The 15,677-nt window shown below is 47.3% G+C and overlaps 1 protein-coding gene across 1 annotated transcript in view; it reads left to right on the top strand.

The window, feature by feature from the left end:
* The window catches only part of ADAM9 (ADAM metallopeptidase domain 9), a 764,238-nt gene that overhangs the window by 225,623 nt on the left and 522,938 nt on the right, over positions 1-15,677 (top strand). The window contains exon 2 of the mRNA XM_085634568.1: positions 726-823. Coding sequence (XP_085490694.1) covers positions 726-823 — 98 coding nt within the window. The remainder of the gene's footprint in view (positions 1-725; positions 824-15,677) is intronic.

The raw sequence follows: 15,677 nt of genomic DNA, 5'->3' as shown, positions 1-15,677 counted from the left end.
CTATCACCTGATCTTTTAACTTCCACCAAGATTATTCTAATGTTCATTGCTTCCACACAAATATATACATTCCCATGCTAACTACTTGTAATGCTTCGCATTACCAACATTCCTTTAAAGCCAGACCTATTGGCATTGCCAATGCTTGTTCTTTCATACAAGGCATTTTGTTAGGTGAATCATTCCATATGCCCTCATTCCCCTGTCACACTATTCAGTTAAGAGATGTTCAGTGCTGAATATAGTGTTGTGCTTATAGACCTGAGGAGACATTAAAAAAGACCATGATGGCATAAATACTCTTTGCCTTACCTAGATGTTCACTGCAGGCAGATTCAAAATATGGCCTCATTTTTGTGTTGGTTAATTCCTTTTTGGGAATGGAGTAGCGAGTGTCTTCTCTGTGAATCGAAGGTTGTATTTTTCATCGCATGAAGAGCATGGTAAACATCAATACTAGTATGTATAGTGAGCCTCGTGTCAGTACATATGCTGATTGAATGTGGTGAAGTGTTTCTAGTTACCATCACAATGGAGACTTTAAGATAACATTTTCCAACACTGATGCAGTTTATATTCTTTTACCTCAATGAAGTTTAATCGAATTGTTTGACATAATGTTAAAATACTGTGTATAACAGTGAGAAAAATGCATGGATAAACTACTGTTGCAAGAGAATGATGTGGTTGTGTTCTTTCATTACATATAATTGTCCTTTCTCCAGGTTTACACCAAACCTCTCTTCTGTCGTCGTACGAAACAACAATCCCTCTGAGGGTAACCAGGGACAGACGCGAAGCCAACAGCACTCTTACAAGACAGGTACTGACATCTTCCATTGTAGCAGCATTTCCTGCCAAATTAGCTTCAGATATAGCATTGTGGGAACACACTGAAGTGTTTTGCATAATGGGACTATTATTTTTAGGTCTGTAGTTCTGTGCAAGTACTGTATATTGTACAAGACATTAAGAAGATACCATATTTTGACAATTGGCGGAGGCCCAGTTGGTTGTCTGCCAACCAGAAAGAAGTTTACATATCAGAATGATTAGCAGATCCCCGCAGGTCTTCCTCCCAGAAGACTTTTCAAGTACCTTTGCTACTCAGGGGCACAGTGTTGTCAACTTATATTTGTCATGTGCCAGAATTGTCTAACCGTCCAGCTGCCTGTTCATTGTGTTGGGTAACAGTGCATTTGTTATAACCAGTGCTTGTTTACTCAAAGGTGTTGTATTCATACCTGTATCCTATTTTATATGAGAACATTGCAATGTTGGGAGCTCCCTTGAAAACAATGGAGTGCTCTGGGCTTGTAATGGCCGGTAGAAGCCGGGAGCTCCAACATTCCGCTGATGTCATTCACAGCTGTTGCTGTAAACAAAGGACTCATGGAGCCCGGCTCCACGAGGCCTTTGTTTTATTTGATAGAACATTCTGCCCTCTTTAGGTGGAATGTTCTAATAGCCTTATAGCCCTCCTTAGCTGGGCTATACCGGCATTAAAGTCCACCTCCCTTGTTCAAGGCCCTCGCCTCCAGCTTGGGCCTTTAACGCTGGAGCGGGCTTTTGATAGCCGATATAGCCCGCTACGGCAGACTACAAGGCTATAGTGGAAACCTAGATAAAAGACAGCAGAGTGCCCTGGACAGAGTTACAGTGAACAACTGATGGGAGGGGTAACAGGGTTCTCAGGGCGAAAGAGTGGGCACCTTGTACCAGTCCAAACAACCCTTATTGATGATTCGGTTAAAGACAACCTTTATTGGAAGCTATCCTAGTGGTAGCAATGGAGAGCAGCCTTCAGGCTAAGTCTCGAAGGAATGTAAAGCAGCTTGGTTTACCAGATTATAACCTCCTGAATGGCCAAATGAAAGGAGAACCACACAAGGTATATATATAAAATATATGTATTTATTACTAAACACTCTATACTAACCTCTTTATGAGATTAGAGAACAAGGCACCCAATATTACAGTACTAGAATGACAGTAAATAGCACAATACACAGTGGGCCCCAGGGGGAGATATTAAAAATTAAAAAAGTGGTATGAGAACTACGACTTGACTAAACACAGTGCCTAGAGCACATAGAATCGCTGGGACCCGAAGGAACCACACAAAGGTAGTGACACAGGGGACCCACGGGGGACGCGTGCAATGTGAGAACACAGCTGCGAGCTCCGTACAATCCTATGGGAAAGTCGCGGTTGTAATTTTAAAGATTAAGGACAGTTAGGAGAGGACTTTGAGCAAACCCTTTCAAACTTAGAAGGCTCTAAGGCCAGCACCCATGTGAGCACCGGAGTATTCGTGTTACCTAACCCAGGGAAGCTGGGTGCATAGGTGTCAAATGGTGTCGGGAATCTTTGCTTTTTTCAATGGCGTGAAGCTGCAAAGTGCTGCTGCCGGGAAGATGAGAAGTGTCCGGTGTGATCCAAGCCTGGATTGAAGATGAGAAGAACCTGAAAGCAGAGGGGACAGAGTCTGGGTCACTTGCCAGTGACCAGGGGCGCGATAGACGACTGCCCACCGATGTCGGGTGTTTCAGGTGCGATGAGGTGAAGCTGGACTCTGCAGCCACGGGGACCAGGAAACGTCGACGACTACCAGAGTCTACAGGCGAGCTGTCGCACGAAGGATGTCGAGTGCTGGGGGGGTCAGTGTCCGGATTGGGGAGCAGCAAGCCTTGGCAACTGCAACCTACACGGTCAGAGTAAAGATGCTTCGGTGTGGACCAGCAAGGTCCTGGGGACTCCCCCAGCGATGGAGAGTCAGGGCACGTCTGGAGCAACCAGGTAAGCCCACTTAAAGTTACAGATCCGTCCTCAGGGACCCACAGGTCGACGGACCAGGGATCGCGAAGGGACCTCGAGAGGAATCACTAAATACCAGCCCACGTAGCACTCGTGGAGTGTAGGCCAGTAATCTTCGGTGGAATCACTGCTCGGGGTCTGGAATACACGTAGTCCAAAGCACAGCCTCAGGGATCGCCAAAAAGCATATGCTGCTACAAATGTGCACGGTGTCCAGGGGTTCGGGTTGCACAGTCCCCACGGGGGCTGCGGATCTCAGGTTTGCTGAGAGCACTGGTTGGCCTCGGGGAAGCTTAGGAACCCACCTCCTGTGTTGCAAAGTCTTCGGAGTCCGTCAGGAGCTGTGTAGATGCAAACCGGTCACATGCGTTTTAGGTGCCTGCCTTGCAGGGGAGTAACTCCTTTACTCCAAGGGAGAATCTTCGGTCATCCAGCGTAGTGTAGATAGTTGAAGTACTTGGTTTCTGTAGCAGAGTTTCTTCCAGGTAAATCTAAAATCCTGTAGCCAGGGGTTCCTACTTTATACCCAAGGAAGGGGTGGGACAAACTCTGGGGATCCACCTATGGGAGGGTCAGGACAGAGGGGTGGCTACACCCATGTCCTTTGTCCAGTTTCGAGCCAGAGCAGGGGCTGGTAGCCCCTGCAACCGGTTTGAGCTGGACTATGCACAGGGACACCAAATGTGCCTCCAGTGCAGACATCAAAGCACTATGAGTTCACCCACCCAGCCCCAATACACTAAAGCCTGTCTGGGAGGTAGTCACACCTCCCTGTGACAGGAAACCTATTGCCCAGCCGTCCCCTGCCGGAGTTTCGTCCAGCAGCAGGAGGGCAGACTTGTGTCTGTGGCTGGCAGCATCCATTTTGTGATGCCGGGGTTTGCAAAGCTGGTACCGGGTGTACTGGTGCTGTCATATTTCTCCCTCTAGTAGGATGGAATCATACCCCCCACACCAGTTACTGGTGTGAAGGTAAGATTCCAAGGTGTTTGACACCAAACACGACATGTTTCCATGCAGCTGTTTTAAAGTTAGCATTTACCGCGAGGTTTTAATGCACTTAAGTATATATGGTATGGCTGCATCACAAACAACCCCGGAATAGAGGTTCCGAAGGCTGCAGAGGGGCTCTGCTCATGCATGGGCACCCTCTCACATAAAACCCAGCACCCTGCCTTCAGGATTGATAAGGCCTGCCACAGGGGTGACTAATAGGTATATAAGTGCAGTGGTATGGAAAGATACAGTGAACCTATATCTAAATAAGGGGTGCATGCACCACTTTACACAGGCTGCTGTAGGCCTCTGAGGTAGTTATGCCCTGGGTGTATAGTATACCATATACTAGGGACTTATAAGGGTACCCCAGAATCCAATCTGGAGTGTACCTTAAGTACAAAAACAACCAATTTAGAGAGAAAGCAGATAGACTGGGGTCCTGATTAGCAGGATCCCAGTCAAACTAAGTTGAAAACCAGCAAAACACCAGGCAAAAAGTGGGGGTTACCATGCAGTCAGATTCCACCTTCCTACACCCCCCCCCACCCCCCCCCCCCCAACGAAAGGAGATAAGGCTAACATTGGCCAGTTGAGCCTTTATTGACTAAGTGGCCATATACGGAAGATCCTGCTCTAGCATGGATACCCCCTGTCTTATGGTCCACTAGGCAGTCCCTACCCCTAAGGGTCTGGGATGGTCTCCAAAAGTTGGGATTTCTACCTGTAGGGTGTATTGGCAAAGTAAAAGGCTGGTGGGGTGTCTGAGTAGAAAAGTGAGGCCCTAATGAAGTTGGCGTCAGCTTCCTCAGATCACTGGTCACCATGGAGGCCTTTCTTTCCATGACTGAGTTGTATCTGGCCCGAAGGGTCAACCTCTGGCAGCCTACAGCTGGGGGGTTTGGGTCCCTTTGGTTGGAACACTGGAGGGACATGGTAGGTTTGGGACCACTTGGTCCCAGTTTTGCCTTTGCCCAACAGAGTCCATCTGGGGGTGGTCCCTATTCAATGATAAAAGGGATCCCTCAGTGTGTTTAGGAATTTTTACCTGGATAGGGCTACTAGACTGGGTGCCCCTAATCTGTGGCTGGGGGGGGGGCTTCCTCTGGACAGTGGGCCCTTGGGGGTCCACTGACCTCCCTGGCCTCTGCAGCCCTAGACTGGCTTAGGGTAGGGTAGGGAGGGGCAGGTTACCTGCTCCAGACTGGGTACCACCTTGGAAGGGTCGCCAGCACAGGCCTGACCACCTCTGGGGCAGTTCCTTCACTAGGGGTAGGATCAGTTCCCTGAGGAGGCTGACCCTTACCTATAGTCTGGGGGGAAGAAGACTTTTCTTCAACCCTTGTGCTCTCCTGTGGAGTAGAGTGGACCATTCTTTCAGGCTCCATCACTCCAAAAGTTCCCTGGGGTTGGGCTGTGGCTCTAAGAGCCCCACCAACTCTCTCAGGGAGGCTTAACATTCTTAAATGGGCCTGGCATTCAACTTCAGCTCAGGCTGAAATTTCCAGATCATTGCCCAACAGGCAACCTACAGGCAAATTTGGGGACACTGCCACTCTCTATGGGCCAGTGACCCCTCCCCAGATGAGATTGACTATGGCCATAGGATGATCTGTCCTGATACCATCAATGTTGGGTCACCTGGTTCTTAAACTCAGGTAAAAGCTGTTGAGGGGGGACTAGCTTCCCTGTCACCATGGTGACACTAGCCCCTGTGTCCCTGAATGCCAACGACTTCTGACCATTGATTAGTGGATCCGGTCTGTACTTGCCCAAGGAACTGGGCTGACAGTAAAAGTGGCAAATCCCATGCCACTATCACAGACTGAGGAGGCCTGTGAGGGGGACCTTTCTAAATTATGGTCCACCTCAGTTCCCCATGAGAACCCACCTACATTTTTGGGTGCAGTACTACCAACTGGGGGATTACTACTGGTAGTACCAGTAGGAGTGGTAGTATTGCTTGGAGGAACATTTGCCTTATTGCTGACTTTAGGGCAAATGGGGTCATTTTTCCAGTGGCCAGGTTTCTTACAAACATGGCAATAAGGTTTCTTTTCAGGTGAGGAAATGGTTTGGGACCCACCCCCAGAAGAGGACTTTTTAGGCCCTGTAGTGGATGTATCTTTTGATTTATCCCCACCTTTCTCTTGGGTCTTGGAAAAATCTTTCTTCTGGTCACCATCCTCATTCTTTGGCTTTACTCTAGTTCTGACCCATTTGTCTGCCTTCTTTCCCAATTCTTGGGGAGAGGTCAGATCAGAGTCCACAGGGTACTGGTGTAAAAGCTGTTTTTGATAATTATTAAGGATCAGCTCCCTCATAATCAAATTGTACAATCATATAAAGTCATGCACCTTGCTGCCATGTATCCAACCTTCCAGAGCCTTAGTAGCACAATCTACAAAATCAACCCAGTCTTGAGTCTGTGCCTTTTGGGTATCTCTGAACTTTAACCTGTATTGCTCTGTGGTTAAGCCAAACCCATTAATCAGAGCACTCTTCAAGACTGTATAATTATCAGCATCCTCTTCTGTAACAGTGAGGAGCTTGTCTCTACCGTTGTCTGCAGAGGAGAGCCACAAGATTGCTGCCCACCGCTCCTGAGGGACCCTCTGTACTTTACAGGCCCTCTCAAGTGCAGTTATCCATTTGTGGACGTCATCCCCACTCTGGTAGCGAGGGACAATTTTGTTCAGGTTCCTATACTCATGAGTATATTCTCTACCTCTAGGGACACTGTTGCTGCCTCCATGGGGCTCTAGCCCCAACTTTTTAGAAGCTCTCTGAAGCTCCAGGGATTCCCTATCTAAGGCCAATTGCTCTCTCTTGATTCTGAGCTTAGCTCTCTCAAACTCAAGCAGTTGGCACTTCTTCTCATAAGAGGAGTCCCTTTTATGAGAAGAAATCCTATGAGAAACAGAGGTCCATAGAGAGGTACCAGAATGATTAGATTCCTGAGGAGATCTTGATAATCTGTTAACCCTTCCAGGTGGAGTAAAGAGAGGGCCACTGGGGCTTCTCCCTCACCTTCGGGAAGAATTGGATTGTCCAGGTTAGAATCATCTTGATCCTCCTGGCCAGCATCAGAGTCATAGGGGTTTTCACTTCCTGGCCTTTCCTCTTCTGCTGTCCCACCCAACTTGCCTGCTTCATCAGACCCTGGGGTCTTTCTGAGATCATCTAAAAGCAAAGCCTCTATGAGGCGGTGAGTGTTTGGGTTTTTCCCCTGTCTTCAGTTCCTAGCTGTACACATAGTCCTCAATTCTTGGAATGGGATATGGTCATACTTAGCTGGCAGAGGCCCACTGGCTTCTGGCCTAAAAGCCATACTAGTGTTATGTGATGTGGCACCTACCTAACCTAGTGGGAACTACAAAACTCTCTAGAGTTGGAGAAAGGGTGTGATAGACCCTTGACTTACCCAACTCTAAGTTCAGTAGAACTTACTTTATTCTAGTCTTGATTATATGTACCTATAGTGGTTCTCAGTTAGTCACTCAATGAGATTATCTGGTAAAGCAATAGCAAGCTTGGATCCCAACCGCTGCACACCAGTGTGAGAAGGTGGCCTGGTATATGCTGTCCACTAGTTCTAGTGGGCACCTTGCACCAATCCAAACGACCCTTATTGATGATTAGGTTAAAGACAACTTTTATTGAAAGCTATCCTAGTGGTAGCTATGGAGAGCAGCCTTCAGGCTAAGTCTCGAAGGAATGTAAAGCAGCTTGGTTTGCCAGATTATAACCTCCTGAATGACCAAATGAAAGGAGAACCACACAATTAAAAAAGTGGTATAAGAACCACGATTTGACTAGACACAGTGCCTAGAGCACGTAGAAACCCTGGGACCCCAAGGAACCACCCAAGGTAGTTACACAGGGGACCCATGGGGGACGCGTGCAGTGTGAGAACGCAGCTGTGAGCTCCGTACAATCCTATGATAAAGTAGCGGTTGGAATTTTAAAGATTAAGGACACTTAGTAGAGGACTTTGAGCAAACCCTTTCAAACTTAGAAGGTTCTAAGGCCAGCACCCATGTGAGCACCGGAGTACTCGTATTACCTAACCCAGGGAAGCCGTGTGCATAGGTGTCATATGGTGTCGGGAATCTTTGCTATTTTCAATGGCGTGATGCTGCTAAGTGCTGCTGCCGGGAAGATGAGGAGTGTCTGGTGTGATCTAAGTCTGGATCGAAGATGAGAAGAACCTGAAAGCAGAGGGAACAGAGTCTGGGTCACTTGCCAGTGATCAGGGGCACGATCGACGAATGCCCACCGATGTCAGGTGCGATGAGGTGAAGCTTGACTCTGCAGCCACGGGGACCAGGAGACGTCGACGATGACCAGAGTCTGCAGGCGAGCTGTCCCACGATGGATGTCGAGTGCTGGGGGGGACAGTGTCCGGATTGGAGAGCAGCAAGCCTTGGCAACTGCAACCCACGCGGTCAGAGTAAAGATGCTTCGGTGTGGACCAGCAAGGACCTGGGGACTCCCCCAGCGATGGAGAGTCAGGGCACGTCTGGAGCAACCAAGTAAGCTCACTTAAAGTTACAGTTCTGTCCTCAGGGACCCACAGGTCGACGGACCAGAGATCGTGAAGGGACCTCGAGAGGAATCACTTAATACCAGCCCACGGAACACTCGTGGAGTGTAGGCCAGTAATCTTCGGTGGAATCACTGCTCAGGGTTTGGACTACAAGTAGCCCAAAGCACAGCCTCAGGGATTGCCAAAAAGCATATGCTGCTGCAAATGTGCACGGTGTCCAGGTGTTCGGGTTTCACGGTCCCTACGAGGGCTACGGATCTCAGGTTTGCTGAGATTACTGGTTGGCCTCGGGGAAGCTTTAGGAACCGACCTCCCGTGTTGCAAAGTCTTCGGGGTCCGTCAGGAGCTGCATAGATGCAAACCGGTCAGATGCATTTGAGGTGCCTGCCTTGCAGGGGAGTTACTCCTTTACTCCAAGGGAGATTGATCGGTCATCCAGCGTAGTGTAGATAGTTGAAGTACTTGGTTTCTGTAGCAGAGTTTCGTCCAGGTAAATATAAAATCTTGTAGCCAGGGGTTCCTACTTTATACCCAAGGAAGGGGTGGGACAAACTCTGGGGACCCACCTATAGGAGGGTCAGGACAGAGGGGTGGCTACACCCATGTCCTTTGTCCAGTATCGCGCCAGAGCAGGGGCTGGTAGCCCCTGCAACCGGTTTGAGCTGGACTATGCACAGGGACATGAAATGTGCCCCCAGTGCAGACATCAAAGCACTCTGAGTTCACCCACCCAGCCCCAAAACACTAAAGCCTGTCTGGGAGGTGGTCACACCTCCCTGTGACAGGAAACCTATTGTCCAGCAGCAGGAGGGAAGACTTGTGTCTGTTGCTGGCAGCATCCATTTTGTGATGCCAGGGTTTGCAAAGCTGGTACCGGGTATACCGGTGCTGTCATATTTCTCCCTCTAGTTGGGTGGAATCATACCTCCCACACCAGTGACTGGTGTGGAGGTATGATTCCAAGGTGTTTGACATCAAACACAACATGTTTCCATGCAGCAGTTTTAAAGTTAGCATTTACCGCAAGCTTATAATGCTGTTAAGTATATATGGTATGGCCGCATCACAAATAATCCCGGAATAGAGGTTCCGAAGGCTGCAGAGGGGCTCTGCTTATGCATGGGCACCATCTCACATAAAACCTAGCACCCTGCCTTCAGGATTGATAAGGCCTGCCATAGGGGTGACTGATAGGTTTATATGTGCAGTGATATGGATAGATATAGTGAACCTATATCTAAGTAAGGGGTGCATGCACCACCTTACACAGGCTGCTGTAGCAGACCTGTTGTGTCATTTTGAATGGTCTCCCAGGGGTGGCATAATACATGCTGCAGCCCCTGAGAGGCCTCTGGGATACCTATGCTCCGGGTATATATTATACCATATACTAGGGACTTATAAGGGTACCCCAGAATCCAATCTGGAGTGTACCTAAAGTACATGAACAACCAATTTAGGGAGAAAGCAGATAGGCTGGGGTCCTGATTAGAAGGATCCCAGTCAAACTAAGTCAAAAACCAGCAAAACACCAGGCAAACAGTGTGGGTAACCAGTTCAGTTAGTCTTTATTTTGATTATTATGATCATTAAAGACATAGAATTACTAGAATTTAAAACTACATAATAGCAAAACTGTGTAAAATTCCATGACCAGCTTATAGCTAAAAACAGCCCACAATAGGATAAAACACATATTCATTAAAAACAGTATTTAAAAGATTAATTAATACATAATAAAATACATAAAACACACCATAAAGCATGACTAGCATGAAAGTAGGACTACAGTTCCGAGCATTGGGACTAAAGCATTTGTTATGTCTGACAGGATAGTTATACCCTCATCTGTTTAGCACGGATGACCCACATCCAACTCAAAAACTTAACAACTACAATCACTATGGATTCCTGTGGGGTTGTCTTCAGAATCCTTAATGCTTCCACGCCTGATCTTGTTCCCAAATTGGAACAAATTGGCTTAAGCCTTAAGGAATCTTATAGGCTGGGCATACACAAAAAGTGTGTGCTACTGTTGTGATCTGTGTTGGACATGTAATGCATTTTGTATCTGACGGGGGATGCCAACTACTTGTGAAGGCTTTTATGGGGAGGGAACCCACCCTGAATTGGTGGTACAACTTCCTGTCACTCGGTTTGGTAATGACATCCCAATAAGCTTCGAACTCAGTATCATGTTTAAGCTCCAAAAATCCCCTTGACAGGATGCATCTAGTTACAGTTGAGAAGCGCTTAGTCTTGACCATGTTCCAATATGCTGCCTTAAACTCTTTTTTTTTTTTCCGGATGTGTGTACAATTTTATTTAATATTAGTGACCTTAAACTTCCAATATATGAACTGTGATTCTAATACATTATTTTTTTTTTTTTTAATTTGTTTATTGGTTTTTACATCAAAGCCATACATACATGATCGGACAACAACTCTAATATGCTCGACAGATCAAATGCCATCTGTTAGTACTTACTGTGGATTATAACCTCTCCTCCCGGCCCATACGAGTGTTCATTCCCATTGCAACAGTAGGTGACACACACCGATTTCCTCGATACACATTCCACTGTGACCACTTTATATCCCATTTCTTGGGGCAACCCCTGGCCTCAAAGACTGCGGACTCTGCCAGCATACATCTATCCATCTCATTCGCCCACGCGGCGTCCCGCGGTGAGTGCACTCCCCCCCCCCCCCCCCCCCCCCCCCCCCATCCCCGGGCCAGTTCTCGTTTCACCAACGTGTATCCCAGTGTAACGAAGTGTTGTTCGGTTTCGGTAAGGTCATTTGCCTCCCATATGTTTAGCAGTCCCATTTGTGGGGTCAATACTATTTCTTTTCCCAGGGCGGTTTGCATGTGCTCCGAGGCCCCCTCCCATAGTGCCCTCACCTCTGGGCAACTCCACAATGCATGATAAAAAGTAGCCTGTTGTCCACACCCCCTAGCACATAAGTCATCCGGTCTAGCTCCTATTTTCGCCACCTTAAACTCTTTTTTTTTTAACGGAAATATGTTAACAGGATCCGCCCACAAAGTACTCATCCCCATATCTAATAAAGTAGTTTTTACTTTGTTTAACAAAGAAATCCTACGTAGGCAATCTGCCCCCCCGTACTTCATAGAGAGCTTTAGCATAAAAAGAGAGCTCGGGAGTAATCCGGAGCCTTCTTCAAAGTGCAATGGGTCTAAAATGCGCTGTAGCCTCAGTGGTGTTACAACCCAGGTCTAAATATAAGGGCGTGAGTGGTGTTGATTGAGGGAGGCCAACTAGAGCTCTCATAAATGTATTTTGTGTGGCAGTAAGAGTTGATAAATCCTGAAAGCCCCAAAGCTCAGCATCAAACAATACTGAAGAGCTCATTTTAGAATTATAAATCTTTAAGGCAGGGGCAATGGGCTTGGTCTGTGAAAGCCTGTGTTCTTTTATGAGCGCTCCAGCTAGTTGGGCGTGTTTAAGGACCAGCATCTCAATCTGGGGTTTCCAATTCAGTCTCTCACCTAGTGTAATCCCCAGATAGGTAAATACATCTGTCTGCTCCAGGAGGACGCTATTCATAAAGACTCTCCCTTTTATAGCTTTATGTTTGTGGAAAATCATAAACTTGGTTTTCGCCACATTTACCACTAGCTCATTATCACGGCAATAGACCTTGAATCGAGACAGGGCAGACTGCAACCCTTTCTGAGTCTTTGAAAGGATCAAGGTATCATCCGCGAACATGAGCAGGGGTATCTTCATTCCAGCAAGTGTAGGGGCATCTGTATGATAGGTAGAAAAATACTGAACCACCCTGTTAATAAATAAAGAAAACAGGGTTGGTGCCAACACGCACCCTTGTCTTACCCCCTTTGTGACAGAGAACCTGTCCGTAACATTCCCATGCATGCCCCAGCGTACCTGTGCATAGTTAAACTCATGTAATTTAACTAAAATGGCCAGTAATTCCAATGGGATCCCCATATCCATGAAGGCGCTCCACATTTTGGTTCGAGGGACCAAGTTAAATGCGGGTTTGTGGTCGACAAAAGCCGCATAAATTGAACCCCCTCTGATAATAACAACCCGCCAGTAAATTAGCATAAGTCTGAAAACCTGATCTATAGTGCTAGTGTATGGGCGGAACCCCGCCTGTAGTGGGGACAGAATATCCATTTCATCTATCCAGGTCTGGATTCTGCCCAACACTTTCCTGGCGACGATCTTTTGGATGGAATCGGTAAGACTTATCGGCCTGTAGTTACCTGGTAGGGAACGATCACCCTTTTTATATATCGGGAGAATTTCAGCACCAAACCAAGTGTCTGGAATGGGGGCGCAACTCGCTATTGCAGTCGTCAATATCTGTATGTAGGTTACCCAAACTTCTTTATCGTACAAAAACAGGTCCGCCGGAATGCAGTCAGGGCCGGGGACCCTACCTCTCGGGATCATTTTAAGAACAGATGCGACCTCTAATATGATAAAGTGCAAAGCTGTAGTAGGAGTGGGCATTTGGAAGTGGTCATTACTATGAGTGGAAGTGGTAAACTACGGCTCATAATGCGAGGCCCACAACTCAGGGGCTACATAATTAACTGGTGTTTGGATTAGTGCACCACTACCCAATTTAACAAGCTGCCAAAATGTTACCATACTTTTCCCTTTACTGCCGTTAAACAGATCTTGCCAGCGTTGCTCATCCCAATCCTTCTTTGCCAGATATTTTGTTTTCTTGTACCCAATTCTTGCCTTTTTAATATCACCCATAATTTTAGATCTAATGGTTCTTAGGAGAAACTTGTAAGCCTCTCTACATGATTTGTTATATCAAAATGCTGCCTTCGGGCGCGCTTTAGACATCTGTTTTTTAGGTTTAATAAAAAAAACAATTAAGTTTCGAAAACAAATCATTGTGGACCTGGAGACCAATTGCATTAATGTCCTCCTGCATATCACAGTTTTGGAGGATAGCTACTGAGCGAACAACCATTATCTTCATTTGTTCTAAGTCCCCATCATTGTCAATAATCGCAGGCCATCTAACTCTCCTAGAATCATTAATAAGCATGACAGCTGCTGTAGGCGGCTCTGCAGGTTGGTCGTTGGCGTTAATTAGACCCAAAATCTGCATTGATAACACCAGAGTATTATGATCACTTTCATTCCGCCCCTGGACTTCCATATCCAATAGGGGTGACCAAAATTCTATATTAAGGAATATGTAGTCTATCCTACTACTTCGCAGGCCATTATTGAATGTGTGAGAGCCCACTCTGTCTGACTGGGATCTCCCATTTACTGCCCTCACACCCCATTCCAAGCACAGCCCCTTCAGCTGCAAGGCGGCCTCAGTCCACTTTTTAATTGGACATAGATCTAGTTGTGGAATATTCCACTGAGCATCCTCCTCTATACTGAGGTTACCATCATCTTGATCTAGGGGCTCAAAGGAGCAGTTAAAGTCTCCTCCTGAATGAATGAATGAAACATTATTTATATTGCGCAGCTATGCCCAATGGGCGTCAAGGCGCCTAATCCAAATAAAGACTGTGAGCGAAAAGAAACAGAGCCTACTGGTAAGCATTGATAAAGAGCCAAGTTTTCAATGACTTCCTAAAGAGGTCAAGGGAGGGCAGTGTTTTGATTTCCAGGGGGAGTGAATTCCACATCAGAGGAGCCAGTATGGAAAAAGCTTTGCTCCCCCATCTAGCCTTCTTGGCTCTGGGAATTACCAGTTGATTAAGCTCACTGGATCGGAGACATCTACTCGGAACGTATCTAGAGAGAAGTGATCCAAGGGCATCAGCCGGGCCTGCAGTTAAAGCCTTATATGTAAGGCAGAGGAGTTTAAAAGTGATCCTTGAGGGGATGGGGAGCCAGTGGAGGTTCTTCCTCGCTAAGATCATCGAGGCCAGCCAGGGCAAAGCGAGAGCAAACCGCGCTGCCGCGTTTTGTATGACCTGCAAACGCTGAAGCAGGCCCTTGTTGGCCCCGGCGTACACTGAGTTGCAGTAATCAAGCCTTGAGCCAACAAGGGCGATCACCACCTGTTTCCGTGCCTGAGGGGACAAGTAGTGTACGATTCTTTTCAAGGTCTTGATGACTCCCCAACAGGTAGCCACCGTTCTGTTGACCTGAAGCTCCATGGAGAGCTGGGTGTCGAAGATGACGCCTAGGTTCCTGGCAGATTGTGTTGGTGTTGGGCAGCTACCTAAAGAAGGAGGCCACCAATCATCTGACCATATGCCCTGGTCCTTGCCAAAGACCAGGACCTCTGTCTTGTCCCCGTTCAACTTTAGGGAGTTGGCAATCATCCACTCTGCAACAAGTTGCATGCAGGCCCTAAAGTTAGAAGCGGTTTCACCCACAGAGTGAGTCAGGGATACCATAATCTGCGTGTCGTCGGCATACGACACTACCTCCATCCCCTGAGATCTTACTAGTCTTGCAAGTGGGGCCACGTAGATGTTAAACAGGGTCGGACTCAATGCCGACCCCTGTGGCACCCCACATTGCAAAGACTTAGCGGGGGAGAGGTATTCACCTAGCATGACACGCTGCTCTCGTTGTTGAAGAAAGGAGCTCAGGAGACTGAGTGCCGGTCCTTCTACCCCTGCCTCCCTTAACCTAGTTGTTAAAGTAAGGGGAGACAGGGTGTCAAATGCTGCTGAAAGATCCAGCAGCACCAGTACGGTGGTTAGACCCAAATCCACTTTTCTGCGGATGTTGTCCATGACTTTCGTCAAAGCAGACTCCGTGCTATGCAGCTTTCTAAAGCCATGTTGGGACCCGTCCAAGAAACCAGAGGTATCGAGGAAGTTTGAAAGATGGAAATTCAAATGGGTCTCCAACATCTTAGCAGGGGCCGGCAGCAGAGAGATGGGTCTAAAATTCTTCAGTACTCCAGGGTCCAAGGTGGTCTTTTTCAGCAGCGGCTTCACGATGGCTTTCTTCCAAAGTGACGGGAAGATGCCCTGTTCCAATGCTCCATTCATGACTTCCAGCATCGAAGGAAGAATGATCTCTCTGCAGTTCTTCAGTACTTTCAGAGGAACTGGATCGAGTGGAGATGACGATTTAGTTTTGTCCAACAGGCTATTAAGATCCTCTAGCGAAAGGGCAGGGAAATGATCAAGGGAGTGAGAGGATTCTTTAGTCCAAGCTTCCAGAAGTTTAATTTGGGAGAAATCCTCGGCATTAAGCGAGTTCCCCTGCGACTTTAGAGCTATGTAGATATCATCTATCTTTTTGTAGAAAAAGTCTGATATATCATTGCATAGCTCCTGGGAAGCTACTACAGGATCGGGGGCCTGGAGA

Source organism: Triturus cristatus, chromosome 11, assembly GCF_964204655.1.
Source record: "Triturus cristatus chromosome 11, aTriCri1.1, whole genome shotgun sequence".
Taxonomy (NCBI): domain Eukaryota; kingdom Metazoa; phylum Chordata; class Amphibia; order Caudata; family Salamandridae; genus Triturus; species Triturus cristatus.
Note: the sequence above shows the minus strand (reverse complement) of the source record. Positions and strands in the feature narration are given on the sequence as shown.